Source organism: Nomascus leucogenys, chromosome 3 (genome assembly GCF_006542625.1).
Source record: "Nomascus leucogenys isolate Asia chromosome 3, Asia_NLE_v1, whole genome shotgun sequence".
NCBI classification, from domain to species: Eukaryota; Metazoa; Chordata; class Mammalia; order Primates; family Hylobatidae; genus Nomascus; species Nomascus leucogenys.
Window position 1 is genome coordinate 148,575,175 of NC_044383.1, and position 25,448 is coordinate 148,600,622.

Here is a 25,448-nt window from a genome sequence, read left to right on the forward strand (position 1 = left end):
GATCTTTATTACCATCCCAGAATTAATTATATTTCACATGTTTTTTTATGTACAGATTTTTAGGATCATATGGAATAAATTATGTATAGAATATAAAAATGGTATGTCCTTCTATAAAGCTTAGGTGGATACACATGTCATACGTATCTGGAACAGAAAAAAATATTATTTTGGCTGTAGTGACAAAGCATCTGCGTAAAATTCAGTGCCACTGATGCACCAAGAGAGCTAATTGAGAACATCCTTGCTTCTGTTACAAGTTCCGGCTTTTGAGATGCCAAGAGTTAATTTAGAATGGATCTATAGCAGATCCCAAAAAGTATAAAGTGTTTAAAAATAAGTAAATAGCAGAAATATAAAGACAGAGGATACCAGAGACTCAAGAAGAGAATTTCTCACTGTCAAGTGATTACATATCACCATGGATTATTTTGTAAAGCTCTCTTCTAAATAAAGGCTTTCCATGGAAGTGCAGGCATGGAATCATTTCTGTAGGGTACATGAAAATTTATTGAAAGGAAGAAGTATAAGTTATCTATATCAATTTATAAAAAGCCTTCTAAGCTTTGTTAGAAATGTGTCTATTCATTCAAAAGTTTGAACATTAAGAATTTTGAGCTGAGAATCAGAAAGATTGGAGTATATTCAGTATAAGAGACAAAAAGAAAAGAGAAATTGACTTTTAGAGAAATGCAAAGACAAAAGGGGGAAAGATGGATGGTCTCAACAAATTTTAGACCAACTCAGTAAGTGGGAGGCTTATTATCAACAGTAAAAATAACTATGTGACTTCTAGAAAAACTCAAAAAGGGTGGTTAGTGGATGATTAGCTAACAAAATATCTACATAATGGTTGTAGTTGAGTTTCTTAAATGGGTCATTGGGACTTTCCTCTTCACTAGAATAGTAAAGAGGCCCCAACATCTGCACTGCCAGTGGAGACCTCACAAGGAGCTTGGGCTTGTTCCCCACTTAGTGATGAAAGAGTTGTCTCCTTCCCATTGGAGTTAAGTCAGAGGACTGCCTAGAGAGTCAGGAGTTTCACCACTGCCCAGGGTGATGAGGCCACACCGTTTATGATGTCAGTGTGGACAATGGAGGAGCAGTAATGAGTCACTCCTGCCCCTTCCAGCCAGGAGGGTATCAGTGGAGGCCTAGTGGGTTCTGGAATCTCCATCCCCACCCGGTATTAATGAAGCACTCCCTCCTCTGGGGTCACCCAGTATTAATGAAGCATTCTCTCCTCTGGGGTCAGTAGACGCCAAGTAAAGTAATGAGACCTCTACCCCAACTTGGCAGTAATAAGGTGGCACCCTTCCCCCAACTTTTGCCAGGGAAATATCAGAATAAGCAAGCTAAAACAGAAGCTTTAAGATCTTATAATATAATGTATCAAACATACAGGTTTCACAAGAAAATCAGTAATGACACCAAGAATCAGGAAGATCTGAGTGAATGTAAAAATATAATCAACAGGTGCCAACACCCAGATAACAGAAATGTTAGAAACGTCTAGGGAAGAATGTTAAATTAGTTACTTCCAAAAATGCTTTTATGAATATTATGACACACTTGAGACAATGAAAGAGTGGAAAGTCTCAGAAAAGAAATAGACGATATAAAGATGAACCAAATAAAAATTGTAGAACTGAAAATACAACTCAAATTAAATAAAAACATATTTGGGCTCAACAGCAGAATGCAGGAGGCAGAAGGAAGAATCCACAAACTTGAAGATAGAGCAGTAGAAGTTACCCAATATGAACGACAGAGAAAATAGGCTGAAAAAAAAAGTTTCAGGGATCTGTGGTACCATAACAAAAGATCTAACATTAATGTCACTGGAGTCTATAAGGAGAGGAAAAAGAAGCCAGGCCAAAGAAGTACTCAGAGAAATAATGACTGAAAACTTCCTAAATTTGGCAAGAGACATGAACCTACAGATTCACAAAGCTGAACAAACTTGTGACAGGATAAAAAGCAAAGAAATGCATGCAAAGGCACATTGTAATTAAACTTCTGAAAATTAAAGATAGAGAAAAATCTTGGCATAACTAAAAAAAAGTGGCACCTTATCAATAAGGGAAAGCAATGTGAATGAGAGTGGATTTATCATCCAAAGCCTTGAAGGCTAGAGGGAAGTGGCACACTATTTTTCAAGTGCTAAAAGAAAGAATGATGAACCTTAAATCCTACATCCAGTTAAAATGTAGTTTTGGAAATGCAGAAGAAATCAATAAAATTGGCCAACTTCTACTAAGATGGACGAAGGAAAAAGCAAAGACACAAATTACCAAATATCAGAAATGAAGAATGGATATCATGAGAGACCCTCTAGACATCAGAAGGATAATACAGAAAAATCACAAGCAATTCTACACTTGTAAGTTTGACAACTTAAATAAAATGGGCCAATTCCTCAGAAAATACACGTTACTGTAAGTCATCCAATAGGAAGCAGATTATTTGAGTAGCTCTATAACTTTAAAGGCTATTACATTTGTAATAGAAAACTCCATATCAAAAGGTGACAGAATAAAAATCACAGAAGCATATTGATTGATGCAGAAAAAATTGAAACAATTGAACATTTACTTATAATGAAAAACTATCAGAAAAATAAGAATAGAGGGGGAAAGGTAATCAACTTGATAAAGAGCATCTACAAAAAATTTTGCAACTTTATTCATAATAGCCGAACGCAGGAAATAATCCATATGACCTTTAAAGGTGGATGGTAGACAAACTGATGTATTCATGCCATGGAATACCATTCAGCATTAAACAGCAATGAACTATTGATACAGGTTGACTACCCCTTATCTGAAATGCTTGGGATTCAAAGTGTTTTGGATTTTTGATTTTTTCAGCTCCAATAAGCATTTCCTGTGAACACCATGTCAGCGCTCAAAAAGTTTCAGATTTTGGAGCTTTTCAGATTTTGATACTCAATCTGTACACACGCCAACTTATATGATTCTACAGAGATTTATGTGGAGTGAAAAAAGCCAATTCCAAAGGGTTACATGCTGTATGATTCTTGAAATAACAAAATTATAGAAATGAAGAGGACATAGTTGTTGCTAGGGGATGAAGGTTAAGGGCAAGAAAGAGTGTGGCTGTATAAGGGCAAATTGAGGGAACTTTGTGGTGGTAGAAATGTTCTTGTCTGTATCAGTGTCAATAACCTGGTTGTGATGTAGTACCACAGTTTGTAGGGTGTTCCCATTAGGGAAAGCAAATAAAGGCTATGTGTCTTCTCTGTGTGTTATTTCTTACAACTGCTTATGGATCTATGATTATCTTAACAAAAAGTTAAATAAGAAAAACAAAATAAAATAAATGAGGCTTTTGCTGAGCAGTAATCAGTATTCTATAATAACAATACACACACACTTGCACATACATATATGCACTATACACTGGCACTATTGCACATAATTTACTATAGATATTTGTTCACACATTAATACTCATTTAACTTGGTCAAATTTTCTTTCTTTAGATTGTATTCTATCACTTTTTTGAGAGTGTTAAAATGGTGCCATGTTGGTAGATGTTACCATCAACATTTTCTAAAAAAAAAAAAAAACTTTTTGGCAACATAAAAATTTGTCAATCATTTATCAATTCCCAAAAATGTGATTCAAGATTTACTTCTCCATGAATTTCAAAAGTCCAGGAATCACAGCTCTACAGTTTCCATGATAGTAATATAGTTAAAACTGTTCTTTTTATGTAGCCTCCAGCTCAAAGAGCTGAACAAAATAGTTGTTAAATACATGCAGTTATTTAATAATTGAATGAATTTGATTGAAAATGGTGGCTATTAATTCTAATTCCAGAACAAATTCCTAATCTTCAATAAGTAAAAGGAAATCTTCCTTCCTACTGGTAATACCCAATGCTGCCTCAATTACTCATATGATCATATACTGGGAGTAATGTGCTATATAGTGGAGTAAATTCCAAACTCTAATAAATGTGTGTTACCTCACTCTTCAACTCCACTTCAGCATTTAATCATTGTAATAAGGTATTTCTTAATACCACACTTAATTTCAAACATAATCCTTTTATATATGTATTAGATACAATGTATTTTTCATATCTAATATGTGTATTGTATGTTTATTTATTGTATGTTATTTAGATATGTTAATATATTCATTAAAATTGGAGTTTTTAACAAAAATATTATAAATTAACATATAAAATAACTAAAAATATTAAGTTATATTATTTTGTCCATAGTACTAGCAAAGTAATCACGAATTTATTAAGCTAATATATAAAATGACTAGTATTTACCTTTTTTTAATAAGCAGGGAAAAGTAATCATGGTTAGACTATATGTAAGGAACAGAACAGCACACTTATTTTCTAAATAGTTTACTTACTACTTTCAATTTTGTAATCTAATGAATTAGGTCCAATGTAAATACAGATTTAAAAGATGTATTCAATATAAATAACTCTATAGGGAATATTTCTTCTTTAATGAAAATTTCAGTTTTGGAGATGAAAGTTTCTCATCGGTTCTAATTTCTCATCTATTCTAATGTTACTTTCTTGTGAATTCATGTTACCAAATGTATGCTATACACACACATAGCAGGCACCTTTTTTCTTTCTACACTAATTTATTATTACTTTTATATCATTTTGGTAGTTTTATTGTTAATATTCATAATATGAGAACATATTCCACTATTTTACATGTTTATAGAAAAACTGAAATGTCTTAAATTACTTCAGTATTCCATAAAGTATATCAGACCCAAGATTAGAATTTATAAGTATTTGAAATTGTAAAAGTTTTAACATTCTAAGCTTAAGACACCTCTATTAAAATGTTTTTCGTAAACTTAATATCTGTCTTCTCTTCCCTATAAAGTGATATTTTAAGTGACATTTTCTAGGAATGCTTTCTAAAGTAGGTAGAAATAAAGTAGACTTTTAATAGTGATTATAAAATCATTTTCTTTCCTAGGTGTTAAATTAACAGATTTCTGTTGTCCATTATTAGATAATGTAGTTTTATCTTCCAACATATTTATACAAACTGAAATCTTTAAAAACAGAAAGTTCTTTTATTGTGAATTTTTTTAGTATGTCTTAAAACCTGATCCCTATTTTTTTTTTTCAATTAAGGTGAGAGGCCCTCCAGCTGCAGGGGCATTTAAAGAAAGACCAACCAAGCCCACAGCATTTCGAAAATTCTATGAGCGAGGTGACTTCCCAATTGCCCTTGAGCATGATTCGAAAGGAAACAAGATCGCCTGGAAGGTAAGTCAGGGCACAGCTGTGCCGGCCAGCTGCACCTGCTGAAGTGACATCTCCCAATGCCAAACACACTTGGCTGCTAAGTAAATAAACTGGAGTCATTTCTCAGCAAATGGAAGATGGTGGGAAAGCTCTTAGAGAAAGCCCCCCTGTGTCAGCCATCCACCTTGACTAACAATTAAATTATAGCCTGCAAAGAAGAAAATGACAGAGTTGCTTTGCCTTAGAGAATTGTCTGCTGCCCAATTCATCTCTATTTTTATGAGAACCTGGCAGCCCGGCCTGTTTCAGGCAGTCCATCAAATGATGGAACTGGCGGCTGGATACGGAGAGCAACAGCCATTTATCTCCCCCAAATTTCACCTTCCTGCAGGACACTTCCAAATGGAAGCTTTAATTACCTAAATGGATAGGTCAAGATTGTCTGCCCCCTGGAAATGCAGAGTAGAATACAAAAGCAGGCCGATCCGAATCCTGGCTCTCCTCTCCGTCCCAGCCTGTGTCAGCAAGCGCGATGGCTGTCACATGTGCCCTGTTAGAGGCTGACCTCCACCGCCAAAGCCATTACAGCACAGACATTTTTCTGACAAAAGGTTAATTGGCTTCAAAATAAATGTATTGCCTAATGACTCCATTCTAATGTGGTTGTGTTCCTTTATAAAAGGCTCACTGATGTTATTTGTAAAAACTTGCCAATCTCTTAACCGGAGAAGGCTTTTACATTTAATTTGAGAAAAATAAATGCTGGTCTCTAACCGGCTTCTGCTATTTAATTATTGTTGTTATCAAAGACTTTGCTTTTGGTGATATTTATCAGCTAAAAGGGCTTCTCTGCCTACAGACAGCAAAGCAGTTGTGCACACTTATGAGTATCACATCAGGTTAAGGACAAGAAAAGGTTTTGGCCAAATATTAGTTAAATTAAGCAATTGACACATTTAACTGGGAAGTCCAGCAGTCGTGGCCAAAAGCAAATCAGGAATTGTTTTTAATTAGTAACAAATAAATTTATGTTAAAAATAAAATTACGAATCAGAGAAATCAAAGTAAATAGCTTAAAAAGGTGCATTAAAATTAAATTTTTCCTTCCTGTATCGAAACATTGAAAGGATTATTTGCATTATATCTAGTATGTCTTTGGAAATATTTTCATATTGTTATCGAACATTTGTAATTCTTGAGCAGTCATCCGATATCAGTTATTGAACTTAGAATTATTCCAACTTATGTTACAAGAGGAACTTGGTGGTATCCTTATTAGGAAACCTTACTATAAAATTTTGGGGGGGTGGGAAAGAGGTGAGTAACATTATTGTCTCCTTTATAATAGTCTCTGTTGGAATGTGAACTTGTTATGTGAAAATGTACGTATGATGAGAGAAAATTTATAGTGTGTATAACTAACTTTCATACTTTAGTCTTAATATAAGCATATATTTCCAAAGTTTTGTTTGGATTTTTGGATTCATATATTTGATTGGTTGCATGGGTTTTGTGTTTGCCTGTCTATGTACTGGCTCATACAAGATAATACAATGGAGTTTCTTCAAAACCTGATTCCTGTTGAGTAAAATAATATTCATAATTCTTTATAAAAAGTGAGTGGCTTTTGGTGTTTTAGGTAATTATAACCTACACATAAATCATATTAATGAAAATAAATTATATAGATTTACTATGATTCAAATAATTTTATGAGTAACCTTCAGAAGTGTAGAGACTAGAAAAAATCATTTTGAAAATAAATTATTAATAAAAATATGAGATGAATCATTTCCTTTATCTTTGATAATCCAACAGTCAGCAGGGATATAAAATGCTTTTCTTTTTTACGGATATATTAATTCTCTTAAGCTACTATTGATTATAGTACTGATTCAGCAAGCTAAAACGTAATAAAAAGAAGAAACAATTTATTTGCTGTCACTGGTAGTGTAATAGCATCTTATTCCGGAAGCTGTGTACTTCTTTTAGAGAGTGTCTACTACATTTTAATTGCATTCCTGTAACACTTAAGATAAGACATTAAGATTATTTTTTATTTTATTTATTTATTTTTTGAGATGGAGTCTCACTCTGTCCCCCAGGCTAGAGTGCAGTGATGCGATCTCAGCTCCCTGCAACCTCCGCCTCCCGGGTTCACGCCACTCTCCTGCCTCAGCCTCCCGAGTAGCTGGGACTACAGGTGCCCGCCACCACACCTGGCTAATTTTTTGTATTTTTAGTAGAGACAGGGTTTCACTGTGTTAGCCAGGATGGTCTGGATCTCCTGACCTCGTGATCCGCCTGTCTCGGCCTCCCAAAGTGCTGGGATTACAGGCGTGAGCCACCGTGCCCGGCCAAGACATTAAGATTATTAAACATAGGTTTGGCAACCATCTATCCATAGTTTCATATTTATTTCATGGCGCACTTGATGAAAGGACAATCTGGTGCTAAATAGGAGGAGGGACTTGTTTTAGCATGCCATTCCTAAGGAAGAACTCTTGAGTGTTGAAGGAAGCAGGCCATCTGTCCCCCACAAAAAAATAAAAGCAAGAGGCCAAGACCCTGCACTCTTCTCTTGTGTGTGGGCAGAGCACCGGTTTCTGGCCATGCAAATCTCTGCTCTCAGTGTCATAGCTCATCCCTCACTGAGGACACCTGAGGAGCAGTGCTTCCCTCCGAGGACACCGGCCCTCTCTCAACTCTCCTCAGATACCCTAGGGACTCCAAGTGGATTTGTGAGCACCTGAAATGATGCACATAACTAAGTGAGAAGCAGGTCTACTTTTTTATCAGTGTTTCCAGAGCCTGTGGCTCTGAAGGACTTAGGACGCACTGCTGTAAACCCTGGCACGGGCTGCCCCAGCCTCTCACGGTCATTCCAGTCTGTGAAGGTGCTGGTTTGGGGATCCCTCCCCAGGTTCTCAGACTCCTCTTCTACTTGTTCTGGATTAGCTGGCCTGATCTTCACCAGGTTAGGAGCCATCGTGTGTTCTTGAAATAACAAAGGCACCCTGTGGTAATATCAGAAAGTAGAAGCAAGAGTTAGAGACAGACAGATGTCTTTGCATGCTTAGGTTTCTCAGCCCACACCCTACTCTCAGTACCAGTTTCATGCACATGGAAGTGGTCATTTGTTCCAGATGCCAAAACAATGTGGCAGGCTGCGTGTCGTCGTCTCTGCAGCTTCGTCTCTTTCTTGTGGCATCTCTGAAGATGGCAGCAGTGTCTGATCCAACTGTCTGTAGTGGTGGAATGTTCTACATCTGCACCATCTAATATGGTACAACTGGCCATATGTGGTGATTAAGCACTTGAAATGTGCCTACCGAGACTGAGGAACTCAGTTTTTAATTTCATTTAATTTTAATTTTAATTTAAATAGCCACATGGTTACCATATTAGACCATGCAGCTCCAGATTAAGATAATGGCAGTCAGAAATAAATGCCTGAATCTGCTACCCAGATAGATAGAAGGCTATCACTATGTTAGAATTTTTATTATTAAAGTGAAAAAATGGGACTCATCTATGGATTTTTTGTCATGGTTTTCTATGCATATCATAAATTTATCGGTAAATATGAGAAAAGTTTTGCAAAATGTTTGTAGTGAAAATTTCTATATACTTATCAATGGCAAGTTCATGAGCTACGAAAGATGAATAGATCTCATCTCAAATATGAAATCTACCAGGCAAGCCCAGTAATAGTGTTTTTTTAAATTTTTAAATATGCATTTTCTAAATATCGCTAAAGAATTCTTGATTATCAATGGTTGTAGTTATAAAAAAGCATAAGGAATACTCAAACAAAAATAATGTTAATCTGTTTCTTTTGCTACATTTTCCTTGACCCCTCTAACATTTGGGAAATACGACTGTCGATTCTTTTGCTGTCTTCAATATCCACATTATTGGCAACAGATGAGAAAAGAGCTAAGCTTTCTGGATAAGTTACAAAGCAGATGATCAGATGAATGATGGAATTTTAAAAATTGTGTTTGAGTTTTCTCATCTTAAATTGCCATCCTTTAATTTTCTGTCCTTCTGTAATATAAATCACACACTTCTACGGATGGTGATCAGGGTGGGGACAGGGCTCTTTGTAAAGGTTTTCCATATGGGCATCTGGGGAGGGAAGAAATGCTATATGAATTGGTAAAATACGCGGCCCATTGTCTCTACCTCTGCTGTGTAAATAAAGAGCGAAGAGAAGCAAAGAAGTGGTTTTGAAACGGTCACTTCAATAGAGACCTCAAGAGAAAGAGTTGAAGATAAATACCTGAGGCACTGTCAATTTTTAGAAATAACTATATCGTATTATAAACCATTCATTTATTTTGAAGATGGAAACAGCTACACCTACATAAAGGTGTCTCTAAAATCATTCACTTTCTAGGCATTTTGATGTAGTAGATATTGATACAGGTCATCTTTCTCCATGATAATGTGCTATGTGACAGAATATGACATGCACTAAGACGGTCTTGTTTTCCACTGAATTTCTAATAACCAGGCATAAGAATGTCCCAGATATCAGAGGTATCTGAATAGGACATAGATAAACCTGTAACCCTCTAGGAAAATCAGGATATAATACCACCCTTTCACGAATTCAACAAAATCACAGACCTCTCAAATTTGAAAGGGAGAAACTCAAAATGGACTTGTATTTTGTCCAAAATCCCTCCCCACTCCCCGCATAGCACCCAATCAACCCACACCTGGCAATGTCATGATGGTCCTTGTCCAGAGTAGCAGAGATGCCAGAGGCCTTTCTGCATTCTTGTTTTTTCTTCTTTGACATGTAAATGATATTCTCTAGCCACCTATATTGAAATGAAATTAATAAAACCAGAACTGATATATATGAGCAGGTATATGTGAGAATGGACTTAGGTGGCCTCTACTCACTGCCAAAAATGTGTCTTCTTCACTGCCCTATTAGAGATATATAAAATCTCACCATGGAGGCAAATTTCCCCTTAGGTTAATATAGTAATTGTACCTGTTGATTAAAATTTAGATCTCCAGACTTTGTTTTGTATTAAAAAAGGCTTATTAATATTAATCAGGTAACTGTAAACATTTAATACTTTTTATAAATAAATGTTGACATAAATGTGTCATTTATATATTTATACCCCACATTATTTCAAAATGGATTTAAATTGTCTTACAAAAAAACTATAAAGTCAGCATAAATAAGAGATGAGAGAAATGAAAACCATAGGGACCCAAAATGGATCCAGTAACAATGTTAGTAAAAATAGGCATATCCTGAACTCCTATAAGGCGAGATCTTTGTCTGTATTTCTGGTTTATTCACTCACTTTCCTGGTACCTAGAACAGTACTGTCACAGGGCAGGCACCCAGGGATACTTGTTGAATGAAAGTAAAGCATACGGGAGCTGATTATTTTTAAGTTTTATTTCTCTTGCTTCATAGGCCTCACTTTCCTTATCTGTAAGTGACAACAATATACCAGGTGATTTCTATGGCCCTTTTAAATTATGAGCATTCAAATTAGTTTTGTTTCATAATTATTAAAATAACTGTGAGATGTTCATGGAATACTTCGAAGAACAAATATTTAGTACAAATTTGCCACAGAGATCAATTCTTCTGGTAGCGAAATGGAAATATTAGCAGCAGCACATTTAATTTGAATCCATAGCAGTTTAGGTTCCAGAATGATATGCAACAGTCTTGAGGGGGTTGAACTTTTACCAGGAGGATGCTGTTTAGGTTATACATGAATGCTTTCCAATGACTACTGATCCCTTAAAGTTTGCTTTCAAAATGACAAGTTCGCTTCCCTTTCTAAAGGACTGAAAATGTATGTCGCACTTGAACACCCAAGTAAAGGAAATGCTGTGAATAAATTAATTAGATGCATAAATCAGCCTTTATAATTTCCACTGATGGTGTCTCAGACAACACCTTTAATTATGTGTTGACTGACAATTCCATTCAGTATTTCTTCTTTGGCACTTTCTCCTTTTTTTCTAGTTCTTTTTATTTCTCAGCAGCATTGGTATTCAGGAACTATAAAAAGCTCTGACAATGTGACTGTTTTCATTGACATAACTGATAATTTCCTAGTAGGAAAAACAGTTATTGCATACAATTATTATAAAAGTATGCACACATTTTCTTACAATTAAAATCAGCCCCGACTCAGGATAGCTCATTAGCTGTAAATATGATTGCATTTTAAAGTAAATCACACTGTGATGTGATACTCGATCCATTTGCTATCAGAATATTCACAAGATTCTGTAATTTTGAGTTTTAATTTAGTCCCTCGGTACCTTCAATTTCTTAATGTTTCAATTTCTTAAGGATTTAAAAAAATAATGCTATATCTATTGCCCCTAAGGTAAAACTGATATTGACTTTTGAAATCTTGTAGGCAAATTTATTTGAGCTGAATAATTTGTTTCACATCAAGGAGAATGAATGTTCTCTTAGAATTGTCCTGGGCTTCTATTTCTTTTGATAACTGCCAAAGCTTGAGTTTGGATAACAGGACTTAGTAGAATTTGCAAGGCAAATTTTACACGAGAAGTGACAATTTACCTTATTTTTGTACAAGAGATTTGTCACGTTCCCACAATTATTTCCTTTGTGATTAATTAATAGACAGAGCTTATCCCAGAAGTCTTGAAAAAAAAATCCTCTGGCAATGAGTGTACTATTCTTAATTCCACTCTTTTATTTGATGTAAATTGCTACATCTTAACAGTGTACAGCATGAAAATACAGCCATGTATCAGAAATAACTTTTATTTAAATTGGTTAGATGACCTCTGAAAACCAGAAGAAACATTTTCTGCTGAATGGGCTGGTGCTCCCTGCTGCCTATATAATTTATGTGAGAAATTAGTGCAAATGGTTCACTTTTATGGAGCAGAGCTGCTTGTAGCAAGCCTGCAGAAACAATTTTCCCCCAAGCCTCCATCTGTTCTTCAAACTAGGGCATATGCCATCTCATCAAGCTTGAAAGTCAACTGATTTATAACTCCTGGAAAGTGCATAGATTGAAAAGAAAGGTCGACTGCTGCTCTGTGACAGTGATTTGTTTGGCATTGGCTAAAGACAATTCACATTACCAGGGACCCAAGGGGAAACAAGAAATATTGTTAAGTTTCAGATCTCAGTAGACTGACAACTAGAAGAAAAACAAATCACTCCTGCTTTTGAAGTCAGATGACCACCACGGTTGAAAAGTAGGTCTTGGTAGTGCTAAGGGTACCAAAGCTAAGCTGCCACCCATATTGTCACTTAGCATCCCATGAAGAAATGTGTCACTGCCACCCTCTCAGTGGTAAATGTTGACATTGTGGAAGTATCAGTACTGTAATTTTTAAACAAAAAATGTGTGTCACTGCTTGTCAGAAAGTTCTGTTTGGAGATAAAAATTGGTCTTTGATGAATTTTCTATATCTACCCAAGGTTAATCTCCAGTTCTATTCCAATTAGTAATTTAATGAATGGTTCCCTCCTGTCTTATCATTCATCACATGTCTCTTCTCTTTACTGAAGCACTATTGAGATCAAAAGTCCTTTGACAGATGACAAATGGAATCAGATTGGCAGTATGCTTGTAAACAACAACAAAAAAATCATTCTTTGTTTGATGTTTTCATTTGAGTAGTCAAAGTATCATCCTCCCAGATAACAACTTTTAGTATATTGATGTTTTTGTTGTCTTTTTTCTACATGTATGTATGTTTTTTATTTTGTTGAAACTGTGTTTCACATGATAATTTTTAAGGAACTCAAAGGAACATTCATGGTCCTAATTAAGAGAGGAGATTCATAGTGGACATACTGCCACAGGAATTCTAATAGTTTTTTCCAGTTTAATGACAATGAAAAAGACAATCATCTTTTAATATGCAGGTTTAAGTTTTCAGCGGTCATTACTAAGACCTTTGGAAAGGAGATACCCAAACATGTTTCTATGCAAAGCTCCATGTTAGCAGGGATGCACACACATGGCGTTTCCTGTAGTAATTCTCATGGCATGGTGCCCAACCACCTAAGCAGGCTTGTCTTTGTGAGCATGTCGTTACCATGTTTTTGAAAAGCATAGTAACTACTATTTTCACAAAGTTCATTATGTATGAAGCACATTTCTTGCTATTGGGAAAAGTATAGAAATGGACAGAGTTGACAGAATCATTTTAAAGCCAACCTCTGCCCCTACTCTAAGAGACTGTCTTTACAACAAATACTCCGACGGAATTTCTAAGATTGGGTTCCAATCTGAATAAAGGAAAACCCATCAACCTTTGTAGCCATAAATTCTCAAATTTTGAGTTCTTTTTTAGATTGATCTCTCTCTGTTCATGCATAGTTTTAAACACTTAAAAAACCAGGTATATGGTTTGAATATTTCTGAATTCTTGAATATCTTGAAAATATAAAATTTCAACTTTCTTGTACATAAAACACAATTTAATTGAAATTAACATTCTTTTTTTTTTTTTTTTTTTGAGACGGAGTCTCGCTCTGTCGCCCAGGCTGGAGTGCAGTGGCGCAATCTCGGCTCACTGCAAGCTCTGCCTCCCGGGTTCACACCATTCTCCTGTCTCAGCCTCTCCGAGTAGCTGGGACTACAGGCGCCCGCCACCACGCCCGGCTAATTTTTTGTATTTTTTAATAGAGACGGGGTTTCATCATGGTCTCGATCTCCTGACATCGCGATCCGCCTGCCTCGGCCTCCCAAAATGCTGGGATTACGAGCGTGAGCCACCGTGCCCGGCCGTGAAATTAACATTCTTAAATTACAATTGCTTCCCTTCATATCTCTTTAGAAGATAACATCTTTGTATTCTATTAATAACATATGTTATGTATAACACATATGTATTATAACATATGTATTATAACATATATGTATATGTATAACATATAACGTATGTTATTCTGTTATGTATATCCAATTCCATTGATCTCATTTTCTGTAGAAATTCCCTTTATTTTCTGCCTGCACATTTGTTATTATACTGATTTGCCATTGCATGTTACATTTTCCTCTTTTTCTGTATCTTCATAGATAATTTTGTGGTATGTTGGGAGATAATGTGTCAGAGATTCGTGTCAAGATGCTATTTAAAAACACTGAGTCCAATTCATTTTTGTGCATCGATGGACTATATTCCTTTGCAGAGAAGTAATGTGATCTCATTAACACTTAGGCTACAGTGACTTGTCTATTCATAAAGGAATTGAGTACTTATAATGGGAAAGACATGGTGCTGGGCTCTGTAACCTGCATAATATAAGTTCTGGTCTTAAGAAGCTTATTGACTAGAATAGATCACTATTCAAGGAAGAAACTGAAAGTCCTTTCAAAGAGTATATATCAAGTCTTAAGACAGATTGCTTCCGCTTGCATAGATCATAATTCTTAATCCTTTATGCAGTATGTGTTAAACATTTGCTACTTCAGTGATCTGGTTCAAATAATTTCTGTAGACAAACTTTTCAAATTGAGAGTCTCTATAAAACTTTTGCCAGTTCATAAATGGTTATCTATTTCAGGGAGTGCAGCTTGCTGACACTTTCATTTTTCTTGTATTTCAGTTTTTTTAATTGCCATATTAAGAAATAATAAATTTTACCTTTAAAATGACCTTTAGGTAGTCAATCCACATACCTATGTATCTACATATTGTGGCAATCCCAAGTATCAATAAGATATTACTGACTTCAACGTTCTACTCTGTACTTTGAAATAAACACTTTGAAAAAAAATTACGTTTTTACCTATTTGTGAATTTTAAAGATTTAGCGTGCTTGGGATTCAGTCTGATTTAAGTCTGAAGACATCTGGAGTCATGGTTAAATATGAGCTGGAATTTCTCATTCCAGCTTTCACGTCTCTGCATCTCTGTTCTCTTATTTTCTATCTTTTTAAATAACTGTGTTTCATTCACTTTTTAATTCACTGTGTGTTGTAGGTGATTTCCTCAACCCTGTCTTCCAACTTAATAATTTACTAGTTTGATCTACTGTATAATTTGTTGAAATTTTTTCAAATTTATTTTCAGTGAATATCAATTCTGGAATTTATATTCGTTTCTTAAAAAGATCTGCCTACTCTTATATTTTTCTCACTTTCTGGTTTCTCTTACTGTCTTTATCAGATTGTATTTTTAAGTCACTCCTTTGAGGTTCTTTTTCACACTCATCTATTACCTTGAGTTCCTGGGGTGTGAATTGGAATGTGCCTTCTGTGGGAGTCGCTCGCGGCCTGGGTTGTGAAGGCAGCCGTGTGGTGTGCTTTCAGGTTCGTCTCTGCAGGACGCACATTCTGAACCACTTTCGATCTGAATCAGCCTTCACGTTTCCTCACTGGGCTCCCGCTCACTGCTCTAGATTTGAGTTTCCCTTTCATTTCTGGGGACTTAGTATTTGCCTATCTTACTTTTGAGAATGGCTATGCATTTATTTATTTTATTTTATTTTACTTTTCCTCCAGTATTTATAGCTTTTTTTGGCCATATTGACCAGAGGTCTTTCTATTAATTCTGTAAAATTGTTTTCTCAATTAACTGAATATCTTCGCTTAGATGCAGATTAAAGTACCATCTTGAGATGTAATCTTTCCTCAATGTTAGACCAATTCTAATACTTCCTCAAGTAAAAAAAAAAATCAGTGGAATAACATGTTTTGTATTTCCCATGGAAGTCCCTTTATGTAAGCAAGTTACCTTTATGTAAGCTAATGTGTATTGCATGATTGTCTCTGTGTGTGTGTAATCAAACACACATAAATTAAAACTATTTTGAACATACAAAACTTGGATTTGGAAAAATCACAAGGGAAAGACATAAAAATGTTGTGCCAACCCACAACTCTCATTTTTGTATGTATATAGTACGTGCATGTGTATGTGTGTATTTACATGTATGTGCAAATATGTGTAGACATTTTGTTCCTATTTCAGGACTGGAGTAAAGATTTTTCTTTTTTCTTTTCTTTTTTTTTTTTTTTTTTTTTTTTGAGATGGAGTTTCACTCTTGTTGCCCAGGCTGGAGTTCAATGGCGCAATCTCGGCTCATCGCAACCTCCATCACCTGGGTTCGAGCGATTGTCCTGCCTCAGCCTCCCAAGTAGCTGGGATTCCAGGCATGCGCCACCACACCCAGCTAATTTTGTATTTTTAGTTGAGATGGGGTTTCTCCATGTTGGTCAGGCTGGTCTCAAACTCCTGACCTCAGGTGATCTGCCTGCCTCAGCCTCCCAAAGTGCTGGGATTAAAGACGTGAGCCACCGCACCCAGCCAAGATTTTAATTTTCATACTGTAAAATTAAGGTGGGTGGGGTTATCCTAAGGAGACCTTTATCTTCTCAATATTCATATCTATTAATATGAATCTCTTGAGAAGCTTTAACCCGTCCATTGGAAAACATCTTTTAAATGCTTTCCATTTGCAGTAAGTTACGTAACATTTTACTAAACATCATTAAATACTTTTTAAAAATCAACAAATTATAGCATTGGATTGGAGGTAATTTAGTGTTTAGAAGTCATCTTCATAGAAATAATCACTGTAGATTTATTATTAATTTTTATTTTTGAAGAGTTGCTTGGGTAATGATTAAGTAATTTATATATGCACAAAAAGACTGTTCATTTACATAAATTTTTATTTATATATTTTAAATGCGTTATGAGAAGTGCTAGTGTATTCGATTGGTAATATTAAAACCACAAGTCAAAAAATACAAAAGTTAAGATTTTTATAATTCTATTTGGGAATCTCTTGCTTTTTCTGTTGGTGTGGGCTATAATTTCAATACTGCATTATTCTAACTTATTACATTTAATAAACTAACAATTGGGACTAGCTTCAAATCTCAAGCAGCAATTTAGCAGATGGTTCATTTCATGAGAAAGAAATGTGGACTGTGGTGACTGTGACTGTACTATTGCAGAAATGGAAGAAAGTGAAAGTAAAACGTATTGGTTAGTTGCAATATTACCAGTAATATTTTGTCTGGCCAATAATATTAGAATGTAGATCAATTTGCACAAATAACGAGCTCCACAACCAAATGAATCATCCTCTATGGAATATACTAGTATTGCAGAAAAACTTTTTGGTAAGAAATTTTGCATGCTATTACTGTAAAGCATCATTATTTGGCTTCTTAAACAATCACTTTGTTCTTGTCGTCATTTGCTGTCTTGTACTTTGTACATCAGACATCTCTGTGCATGTAGATTACCAACCATGCTGCCTCTCTTTTTGTCTCTGAACCTGTACGATGCTGGCCTCTCTTGAATGCCTCCATTGCCTCCATATCCACCTCCTCTGCTCAGCCTATAACTGCTCATCTACTTACACCTGGCTCGGCTCTTACAGTCTCCTAAAAGTCTTTCCTGACTTTCCCAGGCCAGATTGAGTACCCTTCTCTGGGAAACCAGCATACGCTATTACCGGTCTCATCACTGAGTAAGATAGTGATCTGTTTTCCCATCTCCCCTCAAGATGGTGGACTGCAGAAGAACTGGAGCAGGGTTATTTAACTTTGACCTACCTTAGCCCCTGATACAACATGAGTAAATATTTTAAGGCTGATGTTTCAAATGATTCATTAAAATACATTTTTATACTTTTCATATATTTTTGTTTGTTGAATACAGTAGCAATTTGAATTTTCATCTACTTGCGAACCAAGAATGAGGGTGGTTATCTGTGACTTTTAAATTTTCTTTACAGGCCGCATAGATCTTTTGGTAGCTCTATTTATTTTTGTTTTCTTATAGAACGTAGTTTGCAGTACTTTTAAAACCTGTATAGTATCAGCTCACTGAATATTGCTGATTGCTGAAGAAAAGTATTTGTTCATTTAAACCCCAGTGATCTGATCATATTTAAATTGCATTCTTATCTATGTATTGTCTTTAAATATGTACTATCCAACTGGTGCTCATGTAACTTGTAAGAAGCATCATTCACTTGATAGGCATTACCTGAGTACCTACTGGGTGTCAGACCCTGCTCTACTCTGGAAATAGAGCAGTGAATGAAGCAGTGAAATTCTCAGTGCTCACGGAGCTTCCACTACAGTAGAAAAAATGAAACAACCAAACAAATATAGAGACTGATAAATGGTAATAGTATGAAGAAAAATAAAGCAGGGTGAAAGAGAGAGTTGTGAGAGGATATAGCACCCTTTTGTGGGATGGTCAGAGGAAACTTTCCAAATAAGGTGACATTAATGTGTAGGCTATTTGGTAATATTGTCTAAATTATTTTTAAAAATAAGAGTCCTAACTTAATACTTTGCCCTGTTTAAAATGCAGTGATACCAAAAAGAATAAAGTGTTAAAGAGAATGCAATGAAAATAATCTAATCAATTGTGCACTTTCAGGACCTAGTACTGAAAATCAGTGTAAGAGTTATAACCCAACACTAATGAATTAACAAATTATATTTTAATTAAATTTTTATTCCACTAAAACCCTAATTAAGGAATCATGAGTGACTGTGTTTTGTACATTTCAACATAAATATTTTGTGAGTTTATGCAAATATGTATTTCCTTTGTGAAAAGTACTTTTCACATTTCAAAAATAAGAAAAACCTAAATAGCCAAGCAAATCCGTTTTTTATGTCCCCTTTCTCTCTTATTTTGAAAGTAAAATCATTACTAGTGAGCAGATTTAGAAACAGAAACTGGACATGATGAGACCCATGTGATCAGAGGAAGTGTCATATCCAGATTGTCTTTAGAGAGGGCACACGAAAGCAAGCCCCACATGCAGGCAAGGCCTGGCCTGCCGGGAAGACACATTCAGATGGAGTCACAGCTCACGAACTTTTTGGGATACAAATATGTAAAAGTTTCTGCTATGGCAGTTGTATAACAGGATGTATCTGAGAAATTAATGGAATTAAATGAAAAGAGATGAAACTGAGTATTAAAGATGTGCACTATTCGTTTGTTCTGAGCATTCTTTCATCCATCACACATTTCAGAAGGTTGCAATTTATTAAATGCAGCGAAAATCACTGGTGATATAGGCCTCTGTGCAGTGTATAAAATTAGTCATGAGTACAGTCATGACCTGCATAATGTGGTTTTGGTGAACGATTAACTGCATACTCGATGGTGGGACCATAAGATTATAACGGATCTGAAAAATTTATATTGCCTAGCAATGACATAGCCATTGGAACGTTCAGCAACATGTGTTGCCTTTTCTCTGTTTAGATACAAAAATATTTACTTTTGTGTTACAATTGCCCGCAGTATTCAGTACAATCACCCTGTTTTACAGGTTTGTAGCCTAACAGCAATGGGCTACACCGTGCGGCCTAGGTGTGCAGTGGGCTACACCGTGCGGCCTGGGTGTGCAGTGGGCTACACCGTGCGGCCTGGGTGTGCAGTGGGCTACACCGTGCGGCCTGGGTGTGCAGTGGGCTACACCGTGCGGCCTAGGTGTGCAGTGGGCTATACCATCTAGGCTTGTGTAAATACAGTCTTTATGATGTTTTCACAAAAACAAAATCACCCAAGGACACACTTCTCAGAACATATCCATATCGTTAAGTGATACATGACTGTAGAAAGCAGTAAAAAGTAACTTAAAATAGTGAAACATTACTTGTATTTTGGAAACAATAAATATAAATCCTGCCTCATGATTAGCCACAAAATTAGTAGATAAAATTAGACATCGAAATTATTATATCAGAAATCTAAATTATGTTTAATTAGTGTACATATTTTTGAAATTTATTTTGCTTTATAAAATTATTTTAACCTCATAAACATGTTCATTTGTTTAATTTCTTTCTTTTTTAAAAAACTAGAGATGGGGTCTCGCTATGTTACCCAGGTTGGATTCAAACTCCTGGGCTCAAGCAGGAGTAGCTGGGAGTGCAGGAGCATCTGTATCTTAATGTAAATATGATAAGAGTTTTACAGCAGTTGAAGTGAAAACATGCTAAATTTTGTATTGAAAGAGTAACGGAATATTTAAAGGATATTTAAATATATAACCTTAGCATGTCTTTGAAAGGACACATGATCAAGTCCAGATTCTAATACAGAGATACCATTGTCACTGTAAGGAAGAAAAATTACTTTTTCTCATTCATGGCCGAGGCTCCTGTAATAAAAGACAAATTAGCAAGAAAAAAAGCATAGAAATTTATCTAATAAAAGTTTTATAAGACACGCGAAGCTTCATAAGGAAATGAAGACCCAAGGAAATGGTTAATCCCGCGTGTTCTTTCTAGCAGGTTTGATGAAGAAGGGACAGTTGTAGAGAAATAGGAGAGGACAAAGGAAGCTTGGCAAGACCTCTTTGTTCAGATTCTTCTCTGTGATCCTTTGTCTTCAGAGATAAGGATGTTCTTTTTCTCCGGGTATAGAAAGGGCACCCCTCACATATGAGGGTCTTATGACCGGCTTTAGGAAAGCAAGGTGGGAGAAGGTGGGAGAATGTGAGAGAGAACTTCCTGCTTCTTCCATTTTGAAAGATGTGGCATATTTGGGGATAGCTGTCCTGACCCTGTCATCACTGAATCCCTACTTTGGACTTTAAATTATCTTGCACTGCCTTCTTCTTATTATTTATTCAAATGGGGCCCTAACACAAAACCAATGTGGTATAGAAAGTTAACAGCAAGAAGGGCTAGTGTCTCTGTGGCTGCAGTAAACAGGAGGAAGGGCATGGTCCACTCTCAGAATGCTGTCACGGTTCAGAGCTGAGGGATTTAATATTGGTTGGGTATTTTTTTCTCTTCTCTCACCCTCTTGTCCCATTCCTCACTGTATAGCAACACCAATGTATTTACCTGTTTGGCTGGACTACTTTGATTGACTTAAGCATAAAGTTAAAAGGGAGGAGACCAACCTCAAGTGTACTAACTTGAGCAGTTTAGGGAATCAGGGATTAAGATCTTGTGCTTCTTGGAGCCCTGGGGACAATGGTTGAACTCCGTCAGGCAGCCAGACTGGAATCAGGTGGAGTCACTGGCAGGTTAGAAGACCTTAATTTTGTCATGCCTCTCACTTCCTGTGACCTTGGCCTGCCCCTACCCACTCACCCACATGGCTCCAGCCATACTGGCTTCCTTGATTTTCCAAGAAAACGAAACGCCCAGATCTCCCTCTAGCCTTCATCAGGAATGAGTTTCTCCAACTCTTGGCCAACTTCCCCTCTTCAGGGCTGTGCTCTGATATATCAAAGCAGCCATCCTTGGCACCCATTCTCATCCCCCTCTCCCCAGGGACACAATGATGTTTCTCCAGAGCTCAGTACCATGCCTGTCCCAGGCAAAAACACTGGGATAAGAAAGACATTTTGTCTGTGGCTCTTGCTGCCATCCAGTAATAGCTCCAAATGATTTCAGACAGTAATGATTAAAGGATGGTGATCTAGTTGAAAGTGTGCAGGCATGGTGGGGGGTAGATGTCTTACCTTACAACGATGTTTACTTATCAAGCATTTAGTTATTTGGGCGGCTTTGGTGGAAGGCTCAGCTGAAGGAGATGAAGTTGGGGAGAGAGGACTGACACATCCTGAGACATCCCTTCTAGCTGCTGCTGGAACCTTCTTACTTTTCTTACTTTCAACACACACATTCTCACCTCTCCTTTAGTCATGAATTTACTCATTTATTCAAGAAACATGCATTGAGCATCTTTGTTACTGCCATTAGTTCCAATAATATCTTCTATTTTTAATCTGCTTCATTTTGTCCTATTCTTCTTGCTATTAAAACCCACCTCTTCTGTGAGAATCCCATAGATTATTGTTATTCTTCTAACATACTGTTCATTCTTTGAACCTAGAGGAGTGCAACTTTCATGATGGTATTTGGAGCACGGAGGCAGGCAGGTAGGGTTTAGAGGGTAAGAGGGAGACAAGCAGAGCTAAAGGGTTTTGAAACTGCCTTCAAAGCCAATGCATACACCACCACTTATTCATTCTAAGATAGGTCTTTGTGATTAAAAGTTAATGGTGTGCAATTTATATTTATTGCTTTTCATTGTTTTATTAAATATTTCATTCGACAAGTACTTATTGAGCATTTATGATAAGCCAGACATTGATTAGATGCTGTACATACAGTATCTAAATTCTTGCCCTGGTAGTGCTTGAGATCTTGAATAGGGTGAAATCATAAGAATGCCATATTATTTCTTGGCATTAGTGAAACTTGATAAATTTATTTTGTTTCTTTGATTAAACTTCCTTTTGTAAGTTCCAGGATACATGGCAGGATGTGCAGATTTGTTACATAGGTAAATGTGTGCCATGGTGGTTTGCGGCACCTATCAACCCCGCACCTAGGAATTAAGCCCAGCAAGCATTAGCTATTTATCCTGATGCTCTCCCTCCCCCTGCACCTCTACCCCACAAGAGGCCCCAGTGTGTGTTGTTTCCCTCCCTGTGTCCATGTGTTCTCATTGTTCAGCTCCAACTTGTGAGAATATGCAGTGTTTAGGTTTTTTGTTCCTGAGTTAGTTTTCCAAGGATAATGGCTTCCAGCTCCATCCATGTTCCTGCAAAGGACGTACTCTTGTTCCTTTTTATGGCTGCATAGTATTCCTTGGTATATATGTACCACATTTTCTTTATCAAGTTTATCATTGATGGGCATTTGGGTTGATTCCATGTCTTTGCTATCGTGAATAGCACTGAAGTGAACATACACATGCATGTATCTTTATAATAGAATGATTTATATTCCTTTGTGTATATACCCAGGAATGGGATTGCTGGGTCAAATGTATGTCTGGCTCTAGGTCCTTGAGGAATCACCACACTGTCTTCCACAATGGTTGAACTAAATTACATTCCCATAAACAGTGTAAAAGTGTTCCTATTTCTCCATAGCCTCTCCAGAATCTATTGTTTCTTGACTTTTTAATAATCGTCATTCTGACTGGTGTGAGATGATATCTCATTGTGGTTTTGATTTGCATTTCTTTAATGATCGTGATGATGATGTTGAGCTTTTTTCATGTTTGTTGGCCGCATATATGTCTTCTTTTGAGAAATGTCTGTTCATGTCTTTTGCCCACTTCTTAATGGGGTTGTTTGTTTTTTTAAGAAAAGACATTTTTTAATCAATTATTTTTCATGAAATCCAAATATGCCTTATCAGTATTCCAATCTATGTGGGCTGGTTGTTTCTAAATTTTATTTTTAATAATTGAGTGATATTAAATAAAATTCTTGCTATATTTGGTTTAAAATGGTTTTGATGATTAGCTTTTGTTAGTGGCATTTACAAATTCTAAACAACTTGTACCACATCTATTATATTCTTTAGCTTCTGCTGGGATTTGCTATGTAAAAGAGAGTGGGAACAATGTAGCTCACATTATTCTGATAATTAACATCTGTGAAGGACAAGCTTCTGCATAAATTTTTCCCATAATGGGAGGAAGTGAATAGAAACAGAATGAGCATTGTAAGCTATGGTTTTAATATTTAAAATATTTTTCTCTTAGGAACTGAACCTCTAGCTTCTGCACATAAAAGCAGTCTTTTTTTTCATTTTTTTTGCCCAAATAAAGATGATTCCAAATAAACTATTATATTTTGTTTGATGTCTTCCTTTCTACTCAACAAAACCAATAATTTGCAATTTGAATAACTTTTCAAGCAATTTCTCTTTCTTTTTTAAAAATCTTTTTTATATAATTTATGAAATGAGGATTTAATCAACATTTGAAAGGAGTGATGCCATCTTGATTTTTTACTTAAATTTCTTTTACTAGACCTTTCACAGTGGATTCAGGCATAAGTGCAGGGTTTTAAACTTTTTCCCCTATCAACTAATAATGAGGTGAATTATGGAACATAATAATTTGTCATAATTTCTGAAAGAATGGGCTCTATAGCCTTCCTATTACTAGTGTCAAAAGATGAATTAACTTTCTTTAGTTACCTAACCATAGCCATGTTGCTAACTTGATCTCAGCTCTCTTGGAAAAATGGGAATACTTCCATATTTAGGCAATATTCCTTCTAGCTATTAACATGACTTCAGTTTAATTTGGTTGTCCTTCTTCTAGTAACTGCCTCATTCAGAGAAGATATTACCAACACTTTTTGTCACTTTTGATTCCCCTCTGGAGCTCTTTTATTCTCCTTGCCTTGATAACTTGTTTGTGTGGACTTTTCTGGAATTGGAGCATTGTTTGTATCTTTTAAAAAACAATATGCTAGTTATTGTGAAAAAACAATATGTTGTTTCTTGACTTTTTAATAACTGCCATTCTGACTGGCATGAGATGGTATTTCATTGCGGTTTTCATTTGCATTTCTGTAATCATCAGTGATGTTGAACCTTCTTTCATGTTTGTTGGCTGCATAAGTATCTTCTTTTGAGAATTGTCTGTTCATGTCTTTTGCCCACTTTTTAATGGGATTGCAATTAAAAAATATGTACTTAAAAAAACCAATATGTTAATTAATTTGAATTTTTAGGACTTTTTTCATTATAACAGTTTTACTTTTACTAATGATATTTTTATAAGTATTGATGCAATCTTATTTCTCTTCTTTTCTAAAATTGTGGTAAATACCCATGATATAAAATTTAACATCATAACCATTTTTAAGTGTACAGTTCAAGTTGTGGTAAGTGGTAAGTGCATTAACATTGTTGTGTAACCAATTTTCCGAACTTTTTTTCATCTTGCAAGACTGAAACTCTATGCCCATTAAACAGCTCCTCACTCCTTGCTCCCCACATCCCCTGCTAACCACCGTTTTGCTTTCTGTCTCTATGAAAAGGACATAATGAATTTCGTAAGAGATTTTTCATGTATGTTAGGTGCACAGTGAAGCGTATTTTGTTTTTGTATAGATTATTGGCAATATGGCCTCCAAATGTTAAAAAAGAGAAGAAAGTTAAGTCAATTATGTTTTCTACTTGGAATGTTTAGCAGCCACGGAGAGTTAAGTAAGAAAACTGTACCTGTACTAAAAAATTATCACAACATACAAAATACATATAATTTAATTAGAAATTAAAATATCAGGGTAAAAGGGTGTTTTTAAACCCTGTCTAAAACATTATATACATTGTATAACATTGCATACATTGTATAATGAATGCACATATAAAAGGTTATAAAACCTTTAAAAATGACATAAGTTGTTTTAGGCCAGCTGA

The 25,448-nt window shown here is 35.7% G+C and overlaps 1 protein-coding gene across 1 annotated transcript in view; it reads left to right on the forward strand.

Moving 5' to 3' along the window:
• PACRG (parkin coregulated) overlaps positions 1–25,448 on the forward strand; it is a 572,095-nt gene that overhangs the window by 80,313 nt on the left and 466,334 nt on the right. The window contains exon 2 of the mRNA XM_003271771.4: positions 5,155–5,289. Coding sequence (XP_003271819.1) covers positions 5,155–5,289 — 135 coding nt within the window. The remainder of the gene's footprint in view (positions 1–5,154; positions 5,290–25,448) is intronic.